Raw genomic sequence first — 24,360 nt, 5'->3', positions numbered from 1 at the left:
CTTACTCATGGCAATCATCACAACCCTGGCCACTGCGCCTTCCAACTCTAGAATTTCCTCTCAAAACCCTTGCACACCTCTCATTCCCTCTGCTTCATTAACTGTTTCCTTAAAACACATCTAATTTCCAAAACCTTCATTCACCTCTTAATTTCTTCGCTCCTTTGGCACCAGAACCATTTTTTGTCCGATTGCTTCTTTTAAGTGCCTTAAAGCCAAGTTGTTTTCAACGATGTAGCTACAGAAATCAAATATCCTTTTCCAGATGGAATCAGGATCTCACCAGCAAGCCATTGACCATGTGTTCCTTGCTGAGATGGGAGCTCTGGAATCCGAATTCTGTGGCAGCATAGCACAGTTGTAAAAAGGGCAGAGGGAGGGGAGGGATAAGGGTATTTGTGAGGGTACTATATGATGCCAAATGTTGAACAGAATAGAACACGATGTGGAAAAACACAAAGACAAGCCAAGAGCTACTTTCACTGCATAAAACGTACAGAAGCATGCAGCCACTCTGACTGATCAAATTCCAAGTGCTTTCATTAAACAACTGCCTTGCACAGGGTAAATTGCAAAATCAGAATTTTATTAAACAAAGTCATAAAATGTCATTATAGCTATCTTGGAGTCATTGATCGAATCATAGCAAAGAAAATGCTATATTAATCACTGGTGCCTAAAATGTGTTCCAGACGGTTACTATTCAGTGTATGCGGATGGTGCTCCCAAATGGATAAACACAAGCTTGATGTTGCAATGAGACAGACAGACCAGAATGGTTCCAGGTTACATCCTGGATGTGTACCAAATCTGAAATCTCAGCCACAATACTACAATTAGTATTTCTTGGTCACAAAGGAAAGAGTACACAATGAAAACAGTTCGAGCAGACCAGAACCTGTTCCTGCCGATAGCTCAGTGGATAGTACTCTCACCTTTGACGGTTGTGGGTTTGAATCCTACAACAGATATAACATAACCTTGGCTGACAATCCAGTGCAGTATTGAAGTACCATTGCACAGTCAGAGTCTGTTTTCTCTGGTGGACAGAGAAAAGGCCTCCCTGGTGCCCTGACGAATAATTACCCCACAATCCAAATAACAAACAGATTATCTTATCGTTATCACATCACTGTCTGCCAGACCGAGTTGCGCTTGAATTTGGCTGCTGCATTTTGCACTAGATAACAGAGACGACACTTCAATAGTACCTCAATGACTGCAAAGAACTTTGGGAAGTTCAGAAGTCCGAAGCGGCACTAACTAAACAAAAGCGTTTTCCTCAGAGGCATATGCAGATACAGAGGACTGAATTTTTAAACAGCAATCGAGGTGGTTTGGAGACAGGCAAATTCCCACTATTAGCCAGTTTAACAGCACGTCCCGCACCTGGGTAATTTTGAACCAAGGCAGTTCAGGGGGTGGAGGTTGCTGGTAGGACAGCTACCTGTCCACAAGCAGAACGTAGACAATTAAGCTGCAACTTTGTCCATACTAACTGGAATTTTCCAGTCAGTTTGCAGCTCCCTTGCGGAGGTAGAAACAAAATACTTGGATGGAGGCAGTCTCTCAGGCAGCAGAGCAGATGAGGGCCAGCACTCCATGCGCCATGTTTAACCTCGCCCAGTAGTTGCAACTGCAAAATGGCCAGAGGCCATCCTGGACGGTCTGGCAGTTGTGGTCAGTTTTAATTTCATCTCTTCAGAGAGCACCTTCACCTTGAGGCACCCTCTCTCCTCCTCACATAGCACTTCCCACTGGCAGTCCCACCAGCAATGTTGAGAGTATACTACTCCTAATTCAGATGTTCGTAAATATCTAGTGTATACAAGGGAGGGAAGACAAAATCATGGATTTAATGTGAATTTAATGACTGATTTGCATTAATATCCATGACCATCTTGGAGCCAAGAGGGTGCTGATACTGCTTGAGCAAAAGGCAAAACGAATATTTATCTTTGGTATAAAACAGCTCTGTGCAAGGGAATTTCCTTCAATATTAGTTCCTGTTACACTCTCAAAGAAGAATGAAAAGCATTCTCATATTCATTTCATCAGTTGGAGAAACAAGTCACAACGTTCTGGAAAGTATGAATCCAACAATTGACATGGCATTTACATAAGTCCAAGGAAAAGTCAAAAGCCTTTGGACTGACAGAAACATCATGACGTTCATTCATATTATTTTAAGCTATGTATAACTTACATGTGGAGACGACTTCTTCAGCAGGACCAGTAGAGCTTGAAGTACCAGGTTTGAGAAACGTGGGCCAATAGGAACATAATCTGAAATCGAATGGATAAACATGAATATTTTTTCTAATTCTGAGTCTCTGCTTCCCAACTCCTGGGTGGGGTTAGATTTCACAAACATTTGGTACTTTTATGGGGAAAATGGAATTCTGCCTCAGACGGTAGTGGAGACTGGGTTACAGAATATTATTTTTTTTTTAGAAAATATTTTATTGAGGCATTTATAATTTTAACATTTTAAACGAAGAGATCCAACACACACAAAAACATACTCAAACCCCCCCCCCCCCACCCAAGCATAAACCCCAACTGTCATGGTCCATGTACCTACTCCATCCCACGATTCTCCCTTCATTAGATTTCCTATCTTTATTTGTCACTTTCATGTCCCATCCCCCCGCGCAGGCAACTTGAAGTCGATGAACGGCTGTCGCCTCGAACCCCTGTAAGGAACTCCTAAAGGAGAACTTAAGTTTCTCTAACCTAAGAAACCCTGCCATGTCACTGACCCAAATACCCGACTTCGGAGGCTTACCAAGGAGGCAAAGACCAAAACGTCACCCTCTCTCTCTTCTCCCCTTCCCACTCCCATCAGTTCCTTATATATTTCCGAGTCCCTCCCCTACTCGACCCCTTTTGACATCACCTTATCCTGTAGTCCCCTTAGTGGGAGCCCGGGATCCTGCTTTTTCCCCATATTCATAAACCACCCCCTTTACCCTCCTCAGCTGTCCCACCACCTTACCTGTGGACAGGAGCCCAAATTCTAGCTGCTCTTTCAAAAGCCGTCATCTGGAGACCTCCTGTCCACCTGTAAAATTTCACCTACCACTCTGTCGAACTCCAGTCGCTCAGCCTTGTCATATGGGCCTGCATTGAGATGAATTCCCCTGATAACCGCCATCAGTGTCTTCCAAACCACACCCGCCAAAACATCACCCGTGTCATTGATCCCTATATATATACCCTACGGGCAGCAGAGTAGCATGGTGGTTAGCATAAATGCTTCACAGCGCCAGGGTCCCAGGTTCGATTCCCGGCTGGGTCACTGTCTGTGTGGAGTCTGCACGTCCTCCCCCTGTGTGCGTGGGTTTCCTCCGGGTGCTCCGGTTTCCTCCCACAGTCCAAAGATGTGCGGGTTAGGTGGATTGGCCATGCTAAATTGCCCGTAGTGTCCTAATAAAAGTAAGGTTAAGGGGGGGGGGGGGTTGTTGGGTTACGGGTATAGGGTGGATATGTGGGTTTGAGTAGGGTGATCGTGGCTCGGCACAACATTGAGGGCCGAAGGGCCTGTTCTGTGCTGTACTGTTCTATCTATCTATCTATATCCCCGAATGCGGGCAGCACGGTGGAACAGTGGTTAGCATTGTTGCCTACGGCGTCGAGGACCCGGGTTCGAATCCCGGCCCTGGGTCACTGTCTGTATGGAGTTTGCAGATTCTCCCCGTTTCTGCGTGGGTTTCAGCCCCACAACCAAAGATGTGCAGGGTAGGCGGATTGGCCCCTAGCCTGCCCACAGGCAACCACCGTCATCAACCCTCCTCCTCTTCCACTTTGAAAGTCTCCTCCCTTGTCAGCAGTATAATCCCACCCCTCCCCCTCCAACACCCCCCAATTGATCTTCAGTTCGCCCCCCACTTTGCTTCCATGAACTAACCCACCCAGCTCGCCTGGCAGCCCCCGCCCATGACACCTCGCACCCTACCCCCCACTGATTCCCCTCCCCCCGCTCTTAGTGCAAATAGTCAAAACAAAGGCAAGAAGTAAAAACAAATAAACAATCCCTCCCAAGGTCAGAACACAGAGACCCTCATCCCTTAACAACCAACTTTAAACGAGCCTAACTCCAAAAGAGAAAAACGAAAAACAAAAGAAACCCGAAAACCAACGATCCAACGTTTTTCAGAGTACGGTACATACACTCCACTTCTCCTCCATCAAAGTTCAAGGTCCTCCTTTTCGTGCCAGTCCATTCGCTTTCATGAAGTCCACTGCCTCCTCCGCCAAGTCAAAGTACAACCCCTGTCCCCCATAGGTCACCTATAGGCGAGCCTGGTACAGTAGACCAAACTTAACGGCCTTCTTGTACACGGCCAACTTGACCTTATTAAAGCTCGCCCTCTTCTTCACCAGCTTTGCCCCCAGGTCCTGATACACACAAATCTCGACACCTTCCCAGCTGCTTCGCCTCGTCTGCCTGGCCCACCTCATGATATGTTCCTAATCCAAGAACCGATGCAACCATACCACCATCACCCTCGGTGGCTTGCCCCCCTGGGGCTTGCGCATCAGTGCCCTGTGGGTTTGATCCGCCTCCAATGGCCAGTCAAACGCACCTCCCCCAAGCAGCTTCTCCAGCATCTTCCCAACATACGCATCCGTTCCTTTGCACCCTCCGGGAGCAGGCCCACAATCTGGATGTTCAGCATATGAGAACGGTTCTCCAAGTCCTCCCCTTTCTCCAGCAGTCGCTTCGGCTGGTCTCGCATCAGTCCCATCTCCACTGCCATCGAGGTGGACTGTTCCTCATGCTCCCTCGCCAGCTCCTCCAACCTCTGGATCACCTATCCCTGGGCTGCTAGTCTCGTCTCCACGCGGTCAACCACTGCCTTGATCGAGTCACGCCCGGGCCAGGTCCTCCAAACTTTCCTTCCGCTTTGGGTGAACTACTCGTTCAAGAAGCTCACCAGCTGCTCCATCGATTAATAGGGTGACAAGGCTGGACCCTGCCCCTGCCCATCTGCCATCTCCGCGTGTGTTGCCAGCTCCTCACCACTCAGCCAACTGGTTTGCTATTTTCAGGGCACTTCTGGTCCACCACTCCATAAACTAGGGGTCGCCCTCTTCTGCTCTCACTTGCACACCTTTTTCCTCAAAGTTCCTGCTACAAACCGGGGTAAAGGCCACAAAAAGACCACCATGAGTGGGAGGTACCAAATATGCAACCACTCACTCCATGGCCGCCACCGGAAGTCCACTGAATATTATTAGAGGTAGAAGGACTATCGTTGGGCGAGGGGATCAAAGGTTATCAGGGGGCAAATGAGAAAGTGGAACTCAAAGCGAACCATTCAGCCATGATCTTATTAAATGGCAGAAAGGCTCAAGGGGCCGAATGGCCTACATCTACTCCTTTTTTGTCTATTTGTATTAACTGACAGCATTTAGCAGCTGGAACCCTGATGAATTCAACCTCTCTTAAAAAGAGGCCAACTTAATTTTTGGCCCAAACGACTCCCCCTTTCCTAACACCACCATCCCACATGACACCCTCGCCTAAGTGGCAAGACAAGAAAGATGCACTAAATCTTTAAGTGAGTACTATTTTCTCTGTGCAGTTGATGCCCACTCCTGAGTGTGACATGGATAGAGGCCTCACAAGGTTTTTAACTCTCCCTTACATTTCGATGCCTTGCAACTTCTGCACTTTCCAAACCATAAGAGCATATGAAATAGGAACAGGAGTAGACCATTTGGCCCCTCAAGCCATTGAATAGGATCTTCGCTGATCCAACATTCCTCACAACTACCATGCTGCCCTTTCTCCGTAACCCTTGATTCCCTTACTGACCACCAATCTCGCGATCGCAGCCTTAAATGTACACAAGGACACTGCCCCCACCCCACTCTGGTGGCAAGGACTTCCAAAAATGCACAACCTTCAAAAGAAATTCCTCCTCATCTCAGTCTCAAATTGGCACCCCTTTATTCTAAGACTATTCCCTCTGGTCCTAGACTTTCAGCATTTACTCTGTCAAGCCCTTTAAGAATCCTATATGTTTCAATGAGATCACCTTTCGTTCCCATAACCCAAAGATGTGCAGGGTAGGTGGATTGGCCACCCTAAATTGCCCCTTAATTGGAAAAAATGAATTGGGTACTCTAAATTTATTTTTAAAATAGTATAGTTTTTTTTAAAGTTTAATGAAGTAAGCAACAAACTCTTCACTTTAAAAGCATCACAGTTTAGGTGTCAGCAATAGTTCAATGGTAGTACTGCGTGGGTTTCCTCCGGGTGCTCGGGTTTCCTCCCACAGTCCAAAGACGTGCAGGTTAGGTGAATTGACCGTGCTAAATTGCCCTTCGTGACCAAAAAGGTTAGGAGGGGTTATTGGGTTACGGGGATATGGCGGAGGTCAGGGCTTAAGTGGGTCGGTGCAGACTCGATGGGCTGAATGACCTCCTTCTGCACTGTATGTTCTATGTTAACTCTTGCCTCTTAAGCAAAAGTTCCACTCATGGAGGTTTCAGCACAAAACCCAAGTTGATACTTCTGAGTGCATTCCTGAGGAAGCGTTGCATTGTCAGCGAATGACAGAATCATAGAGTGGTTACAGCACAGGTGGTGGTCATTCAGCCAGTCGTGTCTTGTGCTGACCTTTTGAGGGAGCAATTCACCAAGTACGACTTCGCTACCTTCTCCCTGCAGCCCTGGAAATTTCTCATTTTTTATAGAATGATCAAATTCCCTTTCGAAAGCGTCAACTCGCTCTCTTCACGCTCAGGCAGTGTATTCCAGGTCCCATCCATTCACTGCGTGAAGAAGTTATTACTCGGGTCTCCGTTGCTTCTTTTGCTAATTATCTTAAATCTCTGGTTCTCGATCCTTCACCAATGGGAACAGTTTCTCCCTATCTACTCTGTCCAGACCCTTCATGATTTTGAACACTTCCAGCAAATTCCTCTCAACATTCTCTTCTCCAAGTAGAACAGTCCCAACCTCTCAAATCTATCTACGTAACCAAAGTTGCTCATTCCTGGAACAATTCTAATGAATCTTTTCTGCATTGTCTTGAATGTATTCACATTCTTCCTAAAGTTTGGTGCTCAGCACTGGACACAGTCCTGCAGTCGAGTCCGTACCAGTGCTTTATACAGGTTTAAGACGTCCTTGCTTTTGTATTCTATGCCTCTAATAATAAAGCCCAGGATTCCGTATGCTTTATTAACCCCGCTCTCACCTTGTCTTGCCACCTTCAATAACCTATGGACATAAGCACCCAGGTCCCTCTACTTCTGCACCCCTTTTAGAGTTGTACCCTTTATTTATTATCTCAGCATTCCTCCTTCAATATGATTCACTTCACACTCCTCTGCACTGAATTTCATCCACTTGTCCACACATTCCACCAACCTGTCTAGGTCCTTTTGAAGTTCTACAGTATCCTCAAGTTGACAAAAGTTGACTTCCGGTTGTGGCTATGCGGAGCTAAGCCGCACGTTCGGCAGCTCCCGCTATTTAGGGACTTTTGGGCCGTTTCGAGGGTCCCAAACGGCGCTGTTTTAACACATCCCGGTGGGGAAAGGTGCCTGGAGGAACTTGCCCCACATTATATGGTGCTCACCCGGAGTGGGACGAAGAAAGAAGCTGCAGCAGGTCCCCAAAAAAAAGAGGGGAAGAACAACAAAATGGCGGCCGGCGCAACACCCGAGGACTGGTGGAAGTGGGCGCAGGAGCAGCAGGCCTCTCTCCTGCGTTGTTTTGCAGAGCTGAAGGCTGAGCTGCTGGACTCCGAGCTGCTGGACTCCATGAATGCAACTACGAACAAGCTGCTTGGGACCCAGGCGGCCCAGGAGGTGTCTATTCGGGAGTTGCAGCAGCAGGCCGATGAAGGGGAGGAGGAGGCCGTGGTCCTCGTGGGGAAAGTGGAGTTGCACGAGGCACTTCATAAAAAGTGGCAAGACCGCTTGGAGGAGCTGGACGTTCACACGAGGCGAAAGAATCTGAGGATCCTGGGCCTGGCGGAGGGGCTGAGGGGTCGGATCTCCCGGCATATGTGACCACGATGCTGAGCTCGTTGATGGGAGCCGGGTCCTTCCATTTGCCCCTGGAGCTTGAGGGAGCTCTCAGAGTGATGGCCAGGAGGCCCAAGTCAAATGAGCCCCCGAGGGCGGTGCTGGTGCGGTTCCATCGATTCAGTGACCGGGAGTGTGTGCTGCGCTGGGCCAAGAAAGAGAGGAGCAGTAAATGGGAGAATTCGGTAGTGAGGATCTACCAGGACTGGAGTGCGGAGGTGGCTAAGCGGCGGGCCGGGTTCAACCGGACGAAGGCGGTGCTTCATGCCAAGCAGGTCAGGTTTGGAATGTTGCAGCCTGCGCGCCTGTGGGTGACATACAAGGACCGGCACCATTACTTCGAGTCCCCGGAGGAGGCGTGGGCCTTTGTACAGGCGGAGAAGCTGGACTCGAACTAGGGTCTGGGGACATACTTTGGCCGTTGTTGTTTCCGCTGTTGCTATTTTGTTTCAACTTTTTTTTTTTTTTTTTTTTTTTTTTTTTTTTTTTTTTTTTTAAATTTTTTTATTGGAATTTTTTGCAGAAAATATAACAAAAAGTATAGCAAAAAGCAGTGATATGCAACTAACAGCCCCATAACACCCACAATTCCCCCCATACCGTAACATCACATGTATCACATTCCCCCACCCCCCCCCAAACAAGAGAACTTATGTTTCAACTTTTTTAACTTCGACATGTGTGTTATGTATGCTGGTTTTCTTTTTGCTCTGTTTACGGGTGGGTTTGTCTGTTGGGTATGGTTGTGGGTTAGGTGGGGAATGTTGGGGGTTTGTGTTTTATATGTTCTCTTCTGTACGGGGCTGGGGATTGAGATGAAACTGGATTTTGGGGAACTGCGTCAGAAGGGTGGGGTGTGGCAGTGCGAAACCGCGGACTTTCCTCTGGTTTCCCGCGCTGCGGGGCAGGGGGGGTGGAGCTGGCAGTGGGGGCGGGGCCTCTACTGGTCTTCTTTCCCGCGCTGAAGCGGTGCCAAGGAGGTGTGGCAAGAGGGGGATGACCCCATGCCGGGAGGGGATGGGCGTTGGCGGGAGCTGCCGGGGTTAGCAGAAGTCAGCTGACTCACGGAAGTACCATGGAGGGGTCCTAGCCTGAGGGAGGGGGTGGGGGGGGGGGGCATACCGGGTTGCTGCTGGAATGGCCAGTGAAGGAGCCGGTGGGGTAGAGGAGAGGCGTTATCGCCATGGGGAATGGGTCGGGCAGGGTGTGCTGGCATGGGGCAAACATCTGATAAGCTATGGTTAGTCGGCGGGGGAGGGGGGCGGGTTGCCCTCTGATCCGGCTGATTACCTGGAACGTGAGGGGGCTGAACGAGCCGGTTAAGAGAACCAGGGTATTCTCTCATCTGAGGGGGTTGAAGGCGGACGTGGCTATGCTCCAGGAGACCCACCTGAAGGTGGCGGACCAGGTCCGTCTGAGGAAGGGGTGGGTGGGGCAGGTTTATCACTCAGGATTGGACGCGAAGAACCGGGGGGGTGGCGATTCTGGTGGGGAAGAGGGTGGCGTTCGAGGCGGCTGAGGTGGTGTCGGACAAGGAGGGCAGATATATCATGGTGAAGGGTAGGCTGCAGGGAGAGAAGGTGGTGCTGGTGAACGTATATGCCCTGAATTGGGATGATGCTGGCTTCATGAGGCGATTGTTGGGCCGCATCCCGGACCTGGAGGCAGGGGGCCTAATCATGGGGGGAGATTTTAACACAGTGCTGGATCCCACACTGGACCGGTCCAGTTCAAGGACGGGCAGGAGACCGGCGGCGGCCAAAGTGCTGAGGGGATACATGGATCAGATGGGAGGGGTGGATCCCTGGAGGTTTGGGAGACCGAGAGCGCGGGAGTATTCCTTTTTCTCTCATGTCCATAGGGTTTATTCCCGGATAGACTTTTTTGTCCTGAGCAGGGGATTGATTCCGAGGGTGCAGGATGCCGAGTACTCGGCCATAGCGCTTTTGGACCATGCCCCGCACTGGGTTGATCTGGAGATGGGAGAAGTGCGGGACCAGCGCCCGCTCTGGCGCCTGGATGTGGGGATGCTGGCGGAGGAGGAGGTGTGTAAGAGGGTTTGGCGAAGCATTGAGGGGTATCTGGATACTAATGATACGGGGGAGGTCCGGGTGGGGATGGTCTGGGAGGCTCTGAAAGCAGTGATCCGGGGGGAGCTGATCTCCATCAGGGCCCACAGGGAAAGGAGGGAGAGGAAGGAGGGGGAGAGACTGGTGGGAGAGCTCCTGGATGTGGACAGGAGATATGCAGAGGCACCGGAGGAAGGGTTGCTGGGAGAACGGCGCAGTTTGCAGGCCAATTTGACTTGTTGCCCACCAGAAAGGCGGAGACACAGTGGAGGAGGGAGCAGGGCGCGGTATATGAGTATGGAGAGAAGGCGAGCAGGATGTTGGCGCATCAGCTCCGTAGGCGAGATGCGGCTAGGGAAATTGGTGGAGTGAAGGAGGGGAGTGGAAATGTAGTGCAGAAGGGGACAGAAGTAAACGGCGTCTTTAGGGACTTTGACGAGGGACTGTACCGGTCGGAACCTCCGAGGGGGAGAGAGGGGATGGAGAGCTTCATGAACAGGCTATGTTTCCCAAGGGTTCAAGAGGGGCTGGTAGAGGGGCTGGGGGCGCCGATAGAGCTGGAGGAGCTAGTCAGGGGGATCGGACAAATGCAGTCAGGTAAGGCCCCGGGGCCGGATGGGTTCCTGGTGGAATTTTACAAAAAGTATGCGGACCTGGTGGGTCCCCTGCTGCGAACCTTCAATGAGGCATGGGAGGGGGGGGCTTTGCCCCCGACGATATCGCGGGCACTGATCTCTTTGATCCTAAAGCGGGATAAGGACCCCTTGCAGTGTGGATCATACAGGCCTATCTCGCTCCTTAATGTAGACGCTAAGTTGCTGGCGAAGATCCTGGCTACCAGGATAGAGGATTGTGTGCCAGAGGTGATTCACGAAGATCAGACAGGATTTGTCAAGGGGCTGCAGCTCAACATGAATGTGCGGAGACTGCTCAATGTTATCATGATTCCGGCAGTGGAGGGGGAGGCGGAGATAGTGGTGGCGCTGGACGCAGAGAAAGCGTTTGATAGAGTTGAGTGGGGGTACCTGTGGGAGGTGCTGGAGAGGTTTGGATTTGGGGAGGGATTCGTCAAATGGGTGACACTGCTCTACGCGGCTCCGATGGAGAGTGTAGTCACAAATGGAAGGAGATCGGAGTACTTTAGGCTCTATCGTGGGACCAGGCAGGGGTGCCCCCTGTCCCCCTTGCTCGTTGCACTGGCGAATGAACCGCTGGCTATGGCGTTGAGGGAGTCAGGAGATGGAGGGGTCTGGTGCGGGGTGGGGAGGAACACCGGGTATCGCTGTATGCGGACGACCTGCTGTTATATGTGGCGGACCCAGAGGGGGGAATGCCGGGGGTAATGGAGCTGTTAGCGGAATTTGGGGGCTTTTCGGGCTATAAGCTAAATTTAGGAAAGAGCGAGGTATTTGTAGTGCACCCGGGAGATCAAGAGGAGGGAATTGGGAGGCTTCCTTTTAGGAGGGCAGTGAAGAGTTTCAGGTACCTGGGGGTGCAGGTGGCCAGGAGTTGGGGGACTCTCCATAAGCTTAACTTCACCAGACTAGTGGAGCAGATGGAGGAGGAATTTAAAAGGTGGGACATGGTGCCGCTGTCGTTGGCGGGCAGAGTGCAATCCGTCAAAATGACGGTTCTCCCGAGGTTCTTGTTCCTCTTCCAGTGCTTGCCCATCTTTATCCCTAGGGCCTTTTTAAAAAGGGTAACCAGCAGCATCATGGGATTTGTTTGGGCACATGGCACCCCGAGGGTGAAGAGGGTCTTCTTGGAGCGGAGTAGAGATGGGGGGGGGCTGGCGTTGCCCAATCTCTCGGGGTACTACTGGGCGGCCAATGTGTCGATGGTGCGCAAGTGGGTGATGGAGGGGGAGGGGGCAGCATGGAAACGGATGGAGAGGGCGTCCTGTGGGGATACAAGCCTGGGGGCCCTGGTAACGGTCACGTGGCCGCTCCCTCCCACGAGGTATACCACGAGTCCGGTGGTGGCGGCTACCCTCAAGATTTGGGGGCAGTGGAGGCGACATAGGGGAGAAGTGGGGGGCTCGATGGAGGCTCCGTTAAGGGGGAACCATAGGTTCGTCCCGGGGAACATGGATGGGGGATTTCTGGGGTGGTACAGAGCGGGCATTAGACAGCTGAGGGACCTGTTTATCGACGGGAGGTTTGCGAGCCTGGGGGAGTTGGAGGAGAAATTTGGGCTCCCCCCGCGAAACATGTTTAGGTATCTGCAGGTAAAGGCATTTGCTAGACGGCAGGTGGAGGGATTCCCTGCGCTTCCCGCGAGGGGGGTGAGTGACAGGGTGCTTTCGGGGGTCTGGGTCGGGGAGGGGAAGATATCCGTTATCTACAAGCTTATGCAGGAGGTGGAAGAGGCGTCAGTAGAGGAGCTGAAAACTAAGTGGGAGGGGGAACTGGAGGAACAGATCGAAGACAGGACATGGGCTGATGCCCTGGAGAGGGTTAATTCTTCCTCCTCGTGTGCGTGGCTTAGCCTCATTCAATTCAAGGTGCTGCATAGGGCCCACATGACTGGGACGAGGATGAGTAGGTTCTTTGCGGGTGAAGATAGGTGTGTCAGGTGCTCGGGGAGTCCAGCGAACCATGCCCATATGTTCTGGGCATGCCCGGCACTGGAGGAGTTCTGGAAGGGGGTGGCGAGGACGGTGTCAAGGGTGGTGGGATCCAGGGTCAAGCCAGGATGGGGACTCGCGATCTTTGGGGTTGGGGTAGAGCTGGGAGTGCAGGAGGCAAAAGAGGCCGATGTGCTGGCCTTTGCGTCCCTAGTAGCCCGGCGAAGGATTTTGCTACAATGGAAGGATGCGAGGCCCCCAAGCGTGGAGACCTGGATCAATGACATGGCGGGTTTTATTAAGCTAGAGAAGGTCAAATTCGCCCTGAGAGGATCGGTGCAAGGGTTCTTTAGGCGGTGGCAACCTTTCCTCGACTTTCTGGCTCAACGATAGGGTACTGGGACAGTAGCAGCAGCAACCCGGGGGGGGGGGGGGGGGGGGGGGGGGGGGTGGGGACGGACGATGACTATTGTTGTTTATGTTATTTAAATTTGATTTATTTAATTTTAATTCATGGTTAAGTTCTCTTGTTGGGGTGGGCGGGTGGGGTTGCAGGAGTTATGGGGTAGTTTGTTGCATATTATTACTTGTTGTTATATTTTTATATTTTCTGTACAAAATCCCAATAAAAAGTATTTTTTTTTTAAAGTTGACAAAAGTTTCCTATGGCCTGCAACTTTTGAAATTATGCCCTGCAAGCTAAGGTACAAGTCATCTTTATGTCAGGGAGAACAGGCATCCTGACAGCCAGCCCTTGGGAACTCTATTATAATCCTTTCTCTAGTCGAAAAAACAACTTTTCACTGCTACTCTTTCCTGCTACTCAGCCAATTTTGTATCCATATCGCTACCATCCCTCTTATTCCATGAGCTATAACTCTCCTCGGTACTTTTGTCAAATGTTTTTTGGAAGTCCATGCACATCACATCAACAGTCAAGAGGGGCAACCAGAATGTAAAATCAGGTACAGCTTAGTGCATTAGTGCACATGTTTGGCATCATCGAACAACTGGTTTACATAAGTGTAGAAATGCAATGGTTGGGCGGCACGGTGGCACAGTGGTTAGCACTGCAGCCTACTGCCCTGAGGACCCATGTGGAGTTTGCACATTCTCCCTGTGTCTGAGTGGGTTTCACCCCCACAACCCCAAAGATGTGCAGGATAGGTGGATTGGACACGCTAAATTGCCCCTTAATTGCCTCCCTAATTAATCGCTGCATCTGCACACTAACCTATTGTGATTTATCTATGAGGACACCCAGATCCTCTGTCCCGCAGTCTCTCTCCACTTAAGTAGCATTCTGCTTTTCTATTGTTCTTGCCAAAATAGACAACCTCACATTTTCTTACACAGTACTCCATCTGCAAAATTTCTGCTCATTCACTTAATCTATCTATATCCCTTTTTAAGCTCTGTATCCTCCTTACAACTTGCTTCCCTCTCGGTCTTTGTATTTTTTGCTACAAAACACTGGGTTCTTCATCCAAGTCATTAATCTAAATCACAAATGATTCAGGTCTCAACACTGATCCCTGTGGCAGTCCACCATAGTTCACCAAATGAAAATGACCTAGGGTTTAAAATATGAACAAAGGAAACTATAAACATAGGAGGAGCAAGTTGGCTATGGTGGAATGGGAAAATACACTAAAGAATTTGATGGTAGATGGGAAATAACTAGTATTAAAAGTAGTATTACAAGAAATATATATTTTTTATAGCACAGCACTTAGAAAGCAGTGGCAGGATCAGACAGAGTCAGCATAGATATGAAGGGGAAATCAAGCTTGACAAATCTACTGTAATTCTTCAAGGATGTAACGATTAGAATTCATGAAGGGGGGCCAGTGGATGTGGTGTATTTGGACTTTCAGAAGGCTTTTGACAAAGTCCCGCATAAAAGATGAGCGTGTAAAATTAAAGCGTATGGGATTGGGAGTAATGGGTCTTTTTCAAATTGGCAGGCAGTGACGAGTGGGGTACCATAAGGATCAGTGCTGGGACCCCAGATTTTCACAATATATATATAGAACATAGAACAGTACAGCACAGAACAGGCCCTTCGGCCCTCAATGTTGTGCCGAGCCATGATCACCCTACTCAAACCCACGTATCCACCCTATACCCGTAACCCAACAACCTCCCCCTTAACCCTACTTTTATTAGGACACTACGGGCAATTTAGCATGGCCAATCCACCTAACCCGCACATCTTTGGACTGTGGGAGGAAACCGGAGCACCCGGAGGAAACCCACGCACACAGGGGGAGGACGTGCAGACTCCACACAGACAGTGACCCAGCCGGGAATCGAACCTGGGACCCTGGAGCTGTGAAACATTTATGCTAACCACCATGCTACCCTGCTGCCCCCCAAATATTAATGATAGCACTGTAGGGATTCTATGGGAATAACTTGCATACATACAATTTATTTAACAGAGGAAAACACCCCAAGGCTTTTCACAAGAATGTAGTCAGACTAAACTTGACCGTGCCAAAACAATAGGACAGATGACAAAATGCTTGTTACAAAGATGGATTTTAAGCAATATCTTAAAGGAGGGAAGAGAACCAAAAGGCAGACAAATTGGAGAAGGAATTGTATAATTTAGGGCCTTGACACCGTCAGCATGGCTATCAATGGCAGGGTGAGAAGTAGAAAATGGATACAAGACCACAGTTAGAGAAACGTAGACTTTGTGGCGCATATGGGGTTCCCAATTCAAAAAAAACTTTAAACCTGGCTATTTAAATAGTCTGAATATTGGGCGTTACATTGTGCTCATGCACCAACAAGAAAGCTCATGGCTCGCAGCTAGCTATGACACGTCCAATTACTGCATTTTAATAGTTTGGACAAAAAGTTTTGGTTTCATTGTGACACTATATTTAAAACAGTTTTGCTGATTAGCATGGAACACTAAGGTTTCAATCTCAAACTTACCATATGGTTTGGGACACTCACTTCTTCATCTTGCCAATGTATCCCACCCAGGAAGCACTAATCCACAGCTAAAAATTTGGTTACTGTCTCAATTCAAGCATCAGAAGTCTCCAACTCTCCACCAATCTTTATTCTAACAGGTCATTACGCCCCAGATTCAATGCCTGGTCTGCGCTGAAATAAAGTACGACTGGACTGAGCAGCTATGAGATAGGATCGAAGGGAAAGGGAAAAGATTTCCTATTCCTGATCTCTCTCGTTCCTTAACAGTATTTCATGGCAAAGATAAACTTCTAAATGGGGCTCTCACAGAATTAGCAAGAAAGTCATACTAAAATTTGCAAAGCAAGAGCTGGCTGACCTCAGCTTTGGTTGATCTCCGACAGCTCAGAGGCATTAGAGCCCACACAGCAAGTCAGCTAAAAGGGAAGGGGACAAAGTGAGATTGCTAATATGTAATCTTAGGATGGACTGAAATTTGATGTTCTTCATGGTCTTCTGTTGTGGATGCATTCTGACAGTCTACATTCTGGGAGTGAAAAGAAGTCACAAGGTTCCATGGACAACCAACATGGGCCAGTGAATTCCTCAGAGTTTGACAGGGGATATAAGGTACAATACTTAAATAATGGGAAATATACAAAAGCTCCTTGGCATTGGTTCAGAAATTCAGAAGCTTACAGCAGAGGAGTCAAGCCATTATCATGCAAGTCAGCTCCCTCATCATGACCTCAAATTCTGAACACAAAAGAAATGAAAATGAATTGACCGAACGCAACTGGTATTGGGCAATCCAGTAGCTGCCTCCAGCCTATTTTGACAGGAGGCTTCTCGGATTAACCACAGAAAAATGCCATGCTCGATGTACACGATAGTTGGTGCCTTGGTAGACTTGATGTCTCTCTGGCTTACCTAGCAGTCGCTCAATCTCATCAACTACAACACAGCTCAGTTGGGACTTGTACGCATCCTCAAAGATCTGTCAACAGAAATTAATAGATAAGATTATTAAATAATTCATCAGTTAGGCCTGTGGTAGCACATCTGTTTTTGTAAATGGAGAGCTTGCACACCGGAATATACACTATGCTTCAGTCTAATGTTTCAAAATCTTCAACAAATTTCAATGATATTGTCATATGCTACGTTCCTGCCAACAAACCACATTATACCTGGCAGCCATTCCTGAAATTGACAACGGAGGAACTTGACAAAACTTAAATTCTGTCCATCACAAATTCAGCATACACTCACAACAAACCTGAAGGTAAAACTCCATGTCTAAACACAGCATTTGCATGCCCAATATTCAAAGTGCCAAGAAGCACGCACTAGTGTGTTCAAGCCCATGAAGTAGCCAATCGGCTCATCGCAGCCATGGCAGCCCTATAATACATTGTCCTTTTTCCCTACATCCCTGCAAAGTTATCTTCAAGTATACAGCATCTTCCCATTTGGTGACATGTGATGGATGCTACTTCCACCAAAGTGACTGTTAGGCGATTTCATATCCCAGCAACTCTGTACAAAAAAATGCGCCTTTTAATCTTTTGCCTTTACATAGAATTTACAGCGAAGATATTGTCCAATCTATACCAGTGTTTATGCTCCATATACACTGCCTTCCATGCTGATGACGACATAGGGATGACATAGTGGCACGGTGGTTAGTGCTGCTGCCTCACAGCACCAGGGTCCCAGGTTTAATACTGGCCACGGGTGACCATCAGTGGGGAGTTTGCACTTTTTCCCTGTGTCTGCGTGGGTTTCCTCCGGGTGCTCCGGTTTCTTCCCACAGTCCAAAGATATGCAGGTTAGGTGGATTGGCCATGATAAATTGCCCTTAGTGTCCAAAAAAGGTTAGATGGGGTTCCGGGTATAGGTGCAAGTTGGATGGATTTGTGATGCCAAATTTCCCCTTAGTGTCCAAAGGTTAGATGAGGTTACATGGTTTTGGGGATAGGGCGGGGGAATGGCTTAGGTGGGTTCTATTTCAGAAGGTCGGCGGCGCAGAGTCAATGGGCCAAATGGCCTCCTTCTGCACTGTAGGGATTCTATGGAAAGCAACATCCTTATATCCCTTTCTCCCTCCTGTGCTTCTCTAACTTCCCTTTAAATGCACCTATGCTGCTCACTCCAATCTGTGGTAGCAAGTTCCATATTCTCGCCACTGAGTAAAGAGATGCCTCTCAAATTTCTTACTTGATTTGTTATCAATCTTACATTTAAAACCACAAGGTTTTAACGTCTTTTCACCTTCACAATATCAAACATTTTCATAATCTTTAAGGTCTCGCTCAGGGTGCCCCTCAGCATTCTCTTTTCTAGAGATGAGAACCTCATCTTGGTTCAGGCTGGCCTGACAGAAGAAATGAGTGGGTACAACCATCAACCATAGAAATTTATTTTACACTTTAGCATTCCAATATCCTTTTTTCAATACATGACCAAAATTGTGCACGAAAGTCTTATTGTGCTTTAAACAAGGTTCTTAGCACTCCAATGTTACTTTCCTGCTTTTGAATGGTATTTTTTGAGAGATGAACCCCAAGGCATTTTCTTATGGCTCTGTTAACCTCCATTGCTACTTCTAACTATGTGTACTTGTACTCCATGGTGCTTTTGTGCCTTGACTCTATTTTGAGAGTCTAATGTATCTGGTCTTTTTATCTCTCCCACCAAAATGCACTACTGCATCCTTATCTACACTGAAATTAATTTGCCCTTTGCTTACACTCTGTTCATTGCATGAACTTAAATTTATGTCCTCCAGTAGCTACTGACTCACTGTCTCGTGGAAATATTTCTCTCCCCCCCTACCAAAATATCAGACTGTGCATCTCCCATCAAATCTCATGTTACTGCTTTAGTATTAAAAACACCATGCGTTTGTCTAGTAACTTTAACACAGCAAAACTTCCTGAGATGCTTCACCGGACCGCTAGCAAAGAAAATTTAACAACGAATGACAAAAAGAGGTACAGGACAAGCGATGAGGTAGATTTTATGAAGGTGTTGAACCTGGGTCTTCCATTAGTAACTGTCATCAATTCTACATCCGAGTTGGGCTTCAAGAATACACAAGCCCCAAAGTCACTTTCCCGCGATTATATGTTATCCTGTGCTACCTCCCTCTTACAGAGCAAGATGTTTAAATCTGTTTTAGTGGTTTCGGTTGAGGCATAAATATTGGCCAGGACACCAGGGAGAATTCACCTGCTCTTCAAATAGTGCTATGCGAGCTTTCACATCCACTTGTGGGCAGACAGGATTTCAGTTTAACAGCTTATCTGAAAGATGAAACGTCTCGACACGGCAGCACTTTTCACTGCCGTACTGGAGTTAAAGCCTAGATTTTGTACTCAAGTGTCTGGAATGGGATTCGGCAACTTGTGAATGCAATCAGTATTCTGCTTCTAGTGCATCACTTTAAGGATATCAGCAAGGGGGGCACATGGTGCAGTGGTTAACACTGGGACTACGGCGCTGCGGACCCGGGTACGAATCCCGGCCCCGAGTTACTGTCCGTGTGGAGTTTGCACATTCTCCCCGTGTCCTCGTGGGTTTCACCCCCACACCCAAAGATGTGCATGGTAGATGGATTGGCCACGCCAAATTGCCCCTTAATTGGAAAAAATAATAATTGCATACTTTAAGGATATCAGCTGCAACTGATCTGCACTCTTGGTTTACAGGTAGCTATAAAAGGTTGACATCCCACCAAACAAGCATATACTGGGGTCAATACTAGGGTTGCATGGTGACACAATGGTTAGCACTGTTGCTTCACAACGCCAGGGTCCCGGGTTGATTCCCGGCTTGGGCCACTTTGTGTGGAGTCTATACGTTCTCCCCATGTCTGCGTGGATTTCCACCGGGTGTTCCAGTTTCCTCCCACAAGTCCCGAAAGACGCGCTGTTCGGTGAATTGACATTCTGAATTCTCCCTCAATGTACCCGGACACGTGCCGGAGTGTAGCGACTGGGGTATTTTCACAGTAACTTCATTGCAGTTTTAATGTAAGTCTGCTTGTGACAATAATAAACATTATGATCTTTTCATCAGGGAATTGTAGAGATTGCAATGTGCTGGTCAGTTTCAGGTCTCAGCTTAAAGCGCAGCTCCCCATCTTTAACCAAGCATGGAGTTTTAAATGCAACATTCCATTTTCAAGATTAGATTTTTTTTGAAAAGAGTATGATTAAAAAGGCAATGCAAGCATGTGAACAGTCTAAAACCTCTGAGCAACTTTACTGAGCTGACATGGGGAGCTTCATAAACGGATGGCAAGTAAATAGACTACCTGATCAATGTAGTTCAATCAACTTCTGGTGCAAGTCAACTGTGGGACAGTCCACACCAACACCCAAGATTCTAACATCTAATGTTATATTGGGCTATGCATGTAAGCCACTAAAGACATCAGACAACCAGGCTAGGCTTCAAATGGAAACGCAACATGGGAAACTACTTATAAAAAATTCTCACATGGGTTATAAATAGATCTGAATTAGGAATCTGTAATCAGGAAGGAGCTCCAGTTAAAAAAGGAAAAGTATGGCCTTTGCTTCGCAAGATTACCTGATCACAGAATACAAATTTCATTCATAATAATTGATCAGTGTTATGGAATTTTTGCACCTAAGTGCAAGATGTGCAGCACCTCAAGAGATTTCAACAAGTATAAATAAATACCTATGCCTTTGTTTTCAGTCCTCACTCCAAACTGCTTTTCCTAACTACCGACTCCAGCCCTATCCCACTCTGAGATAAAGCCAGACTATTCACAACCTTGAGATGAAATTATGTCTCCTAGAGACGAGTTAAAACCATTAAACCATTAAATCCACCATTAAAACCACCTATTTGCACCTCTGAAACATTACCTGACTTCACCCCCTTTACAACTTATCTGCTCCTCAACCTTCATGCCCTCTTTACCTCAGGATTCAACTATTCTGATACATTGCTGGCTGATCTCCCATACCCTACCATCCGCAAACCTGTTATCCAAAACTCTGCTGTTCATTTCTCAACCCTGTCATTTCTCAACATTTCTCAGCACGTCTTGTTCCGCCATCACCCCTGTGCTTCCTGAGCTACACAGGCTTCGGTCAAGCGAAGTCTTGATTTAAAATTCTCCTCTCATTTTCAAATCCTTTCGCGGCTTTACCTCTCCTGATCTCTGCAATCTCCTCTATCCCTGCAACCTTCCTGTGATATCTGTGCTCCTCTAATTCTGGTCTCCTGTGCATGCCTAATTTTGACTGTTCCAGCATTGGTGGTTGTGCCTTCAGTTGCCTCAGCCCCAAGCTCTGGAATATCCTCCCTACATCTCTTGCTTTTCCTCTTTTAAGACACACCTTTAGACCAACCTCCTTGACGAACCTTTTGGCCATCTAACCTAACAACTCCTCACGTGGCTCAACATCATACTTGGTTTTACAGATTTCCTGTGAAGCAGATAGGGATGTCTCATTATGTTAAAGGCATTATTTAAGCTGCTTTTGAGTAGTTTGTTAGGCTACCGCAGTTAACAGCCAATCACATTGTTGGGTGTGGAGTGACATGCAGGTTAAACTAGGGAAAGGACAGCAGAATTCCGACCCTTGAACGTGTTAGGGTACACTGAGGGAGAATTCAGAATGTCAATTCACCGAACAGCGCGTCTTTCGGGACTTGTGGGAGGAAAATGGAGCACCCGGTGGAAATCCACGCAGACATGGGGAGAACGTACAGACTCCACACAAAGTGGCCCAAGCCGGGAATCAACCCGGGACCCTGGCGTTGCGAAGCAACAATCTGAAGGTTTCATGGTCATCAATACTGGGACTAGATTTTAATTCCAGATTTATTCGTTGAATTTGAATTCCACCATCTGCCATGGATTTAAACTTCTGCTGCCTGTTTCCTGACTTGCACTAAGTTCCTTTCGCCCATCACCCCAACGCTCATGCACCTTATTGGCTCCCAGTCTAGCAATACTTTAATTTTAATATTCTTGTCCTTCTTTTGAATCCCTCCGGGCCACCTCTCTGCCCACAGCACTCACCCCGCTCCCACCTCTAAACTTCCCCTATGATTTCAGTTTTTTTTTTATTTCCAAGGGGCAATCCACCTACCCTGCAGATCTTTGGGTTGTGGGGGTGAGACTCAAGCAGACACGGGAAGAATGTGCAAACTCCAGACGGACGGTGACCCGGGGCTGGGATCGAACCCAGGTCCTCGGCTCCATGAGGCAACAGTGCTAACCACCACACCACCCTGCCATCCCCACAATCATTTAGGTTGCCAGCTCTCCTTCAATTTTTTTTTTTTTTTTTAAGTGGCCAATTCTTTTTCATGAGGGGCAATTTAGTGCGGCCAATCCACCTACCCAGCACATAGTTTGGGTTGTGGGGGTGAGACCCACGCAGGCAAAGGGAGAATGTGCAAACTCCACATGGACAGTGACCCGGGGCCGGGATCAAACCCAGGTCCTCGGTGCAGTAAGGCAGCACTGCTAACCACTGCGCCACCGTGCCGCCCTCACTCCTTCAACTCTGATGCCTTCCGTGCATCTCCAATTTTCATTTCTCCACCTCTGGTAGCTATCCTTCAAAGCTGTCTGGGTCACAAACTGCAGAATTCCCCCCCCCTCCCCCCCTCCAATTTATCTCCCCACGTCTACTTTCTTTTAGACATCCTTTAAAATCTAGCTTTCCAACCAAGCCTGCCCAAATTTCTCATGTGACTTGGTGTCAAATCAGCTGCTCCGCCCAAGTTGTTGTGACAAAGCATCCTCAAGCATACGTTTTCTCCTCAGATGCGATCGACAGGCTGTTTGCCCGTATGGGTTTTTTCTTTGCTAGATGACATTTTCAGCCACAGGGTGGCAGTGCCGCACACAAGTGAAATAACTCAATAGCAGTACGCTAGTGTTTGTTCCTGTGAGCCACAGCGAGCTTTATACTTTCAAAACATCAGGGAGTTTTTAGCTCATCCATGGAACTGGCTTCTAAATTAAATCGCTTTTTTTCTGGGGAGGTGGAGGAGGGCGGGTGAAGGCAAGGAGAAGAGGAGAAAGAAAAACCTGCATTCCACTTCCCATGAACTTCAGTTATTTCTAAAATTTAATTATGTTCCAATATAGGAGAATAATATTGAGTAAGCCCCATTAACAGCATTGACTTCCTTGTATCACTTTGAATAGTGCAGTGGGACCGTTTACATCCATCAGGTGACACACAGGGCCTCTGCTTAAGAGTCTCAACCAAACGACTCCTCTCTGCTACATCGAAATGCAAGCCAAGATGACACTAGGCCTCAAGATGGGCTTGAGCCTTTAACCTAATAACTTGGTTAGGCAGACAGAACTGCTAAATGCAGTAGAGGTGAGAAGAATGCAAAGCGGAAGACCAAACAGGAAGAGGGCAAGAAAGTAGGCCGGGTGGATGTAATTTTGGACTTTTTCCTTCTCGCCAGAAAATCCCACTTTAGCTCTTCAGGGTGGTTCTGCCCTCAAATCCTAAATTCCAGTCTAGTGACAGGACCCGAGGAATTACCTTATGTCACAGACACACAAATCTGCATCCGGTATTTGAACGGTGACTCATGTCTCTCAGCCAAGATACAGTTTAATAATCATCCTGGAAACCGACCATGGTTTTCTGGCTCAAAGCCAATTTAATCCACAGGATATGGCATGGGGCCACGGTCTTGGGCAAAAAAAGTCAGAGGGTGGGGTTGCAATGTTAAAGACTAAGATTGTGGATTATAGGGGAGGGGATTAAAGTGATGCTTCTTTTTTTTAAACAGTTGTGAAACTTAACAACTATTGACAGGTCAAGTGCTGAGATAGGTCACCTTTTTAATGGCCTGGCATTTCGCTGTTTCGGAGAATCCGATCATCTTATCAGGAGAGCAGATCTTAATGAATGGGAATCCGGACTTCTCTGCAATCTTCGCGGCCAATGCAGTCTTGCCACTGTTTGGAGGTCCTGTTTAGAATTAAAAGCACTGCTAATGAACAAATTTGGTATTTTCCCACATTAGAAATAAAGGTATAATGTATGCATGTAACAGGTACAACCAAATGTTTCAAAAATAACACAATAAGAAACAGGAAAAGACATGCTGGCCCATCCAGTGTGTCCCACACAGCTTCATTATTACATCTTGTGCGTCACAATACACACTTCCCATACCAACTGGAATCCATGCAAGCTCCTGGGAGGGGCAAATATAAAAGCCAGGCCCATTAGTGGGAAAAATTCTGGAAAATTTCTGTTACAGAAGCAGTTTTACTCCTGACAGGATGATTTTACATACCATATATATTACTCACTAAACGCCAGCTGCCAACCACAATAGTAAAATAACTGACGTAACAGCAGCTAATTATGTACTTTGAGTTGAATACTCTGAAGCTTTGGCCAGAACACGTTCCAGCTCAGGCAAGAAAAGACAGGAACATATGCTAATTTTAGTTAACCCTGAGTCAACAGCTATCTTTAAAATGTTTATCAAATTAGTCTGAGGAAGGGGCAGCACGGTGGCGCAGTGGTTAGTATTGCTGCCTCATGGCGCCGAGGTCCCAGGTTCGATCCCAGCCCTGTGTCACTGTCTGTGTGGAGTTTGCACATTCTCCCCATGTTTGCGTGGGTTTCGTCCCCACAAACCAAAGATGTGCAGGGTAGGTGGATTGGCCACGCTAAATTGCCCCTTAATTAGAAAAAATTAATTGGG

General features: G+C 47.7%; 1 protein-coding gene across 1 annotated transcript in view; it reads right to left on the bottom strand.

The window, feature by feature from the left end:
• The window catches only part of LOC119953848 (vesicle-fusing ATPase), a 303,368-nt gene that overhangs the window by 103,222 nt on the left and 175,786 nt on the right, over positions 1-24,360 (bottom strand). The window contains exons 15-17 of the mRNA XM_038778413.1: positions 23,479-23,612; positions 16,546-16,612; positions 2,207-2,286 (exon numbers count right to left, since the gene is read on the bottom strand). Of these exons, the coding sequence (XP_038634341.1) occupies positions 2,207-2,286; positions 16,546-16,612; positions 23,479-23,612 (281 nt within the window). The remainder of the gene's footprint in view (positions 1-2,206; positions 2,287-16,545; positions 16,613-23,478; positions 23,613-24,360) is intronic.

This window comes from Scyliorhinus canicula, chromosome 19, assembly GCF_902713615.1.
Source record: "Scyliorhinus canicula chromosome 19, sScyCan1.1, whole genome shotgun sequence".
Classification (NCBI taxonomy): domain Eukaryota; kingdom Metazoa; phylum Chordata; class Chondrichthyes; order Carcharhiniformes; family Scyliorhinidae; genus Scyliorhinus; species Scyliorhinus canicula.
This window is presented reverse-complemented; position numbering and strand designations above follow the sequence as displayed.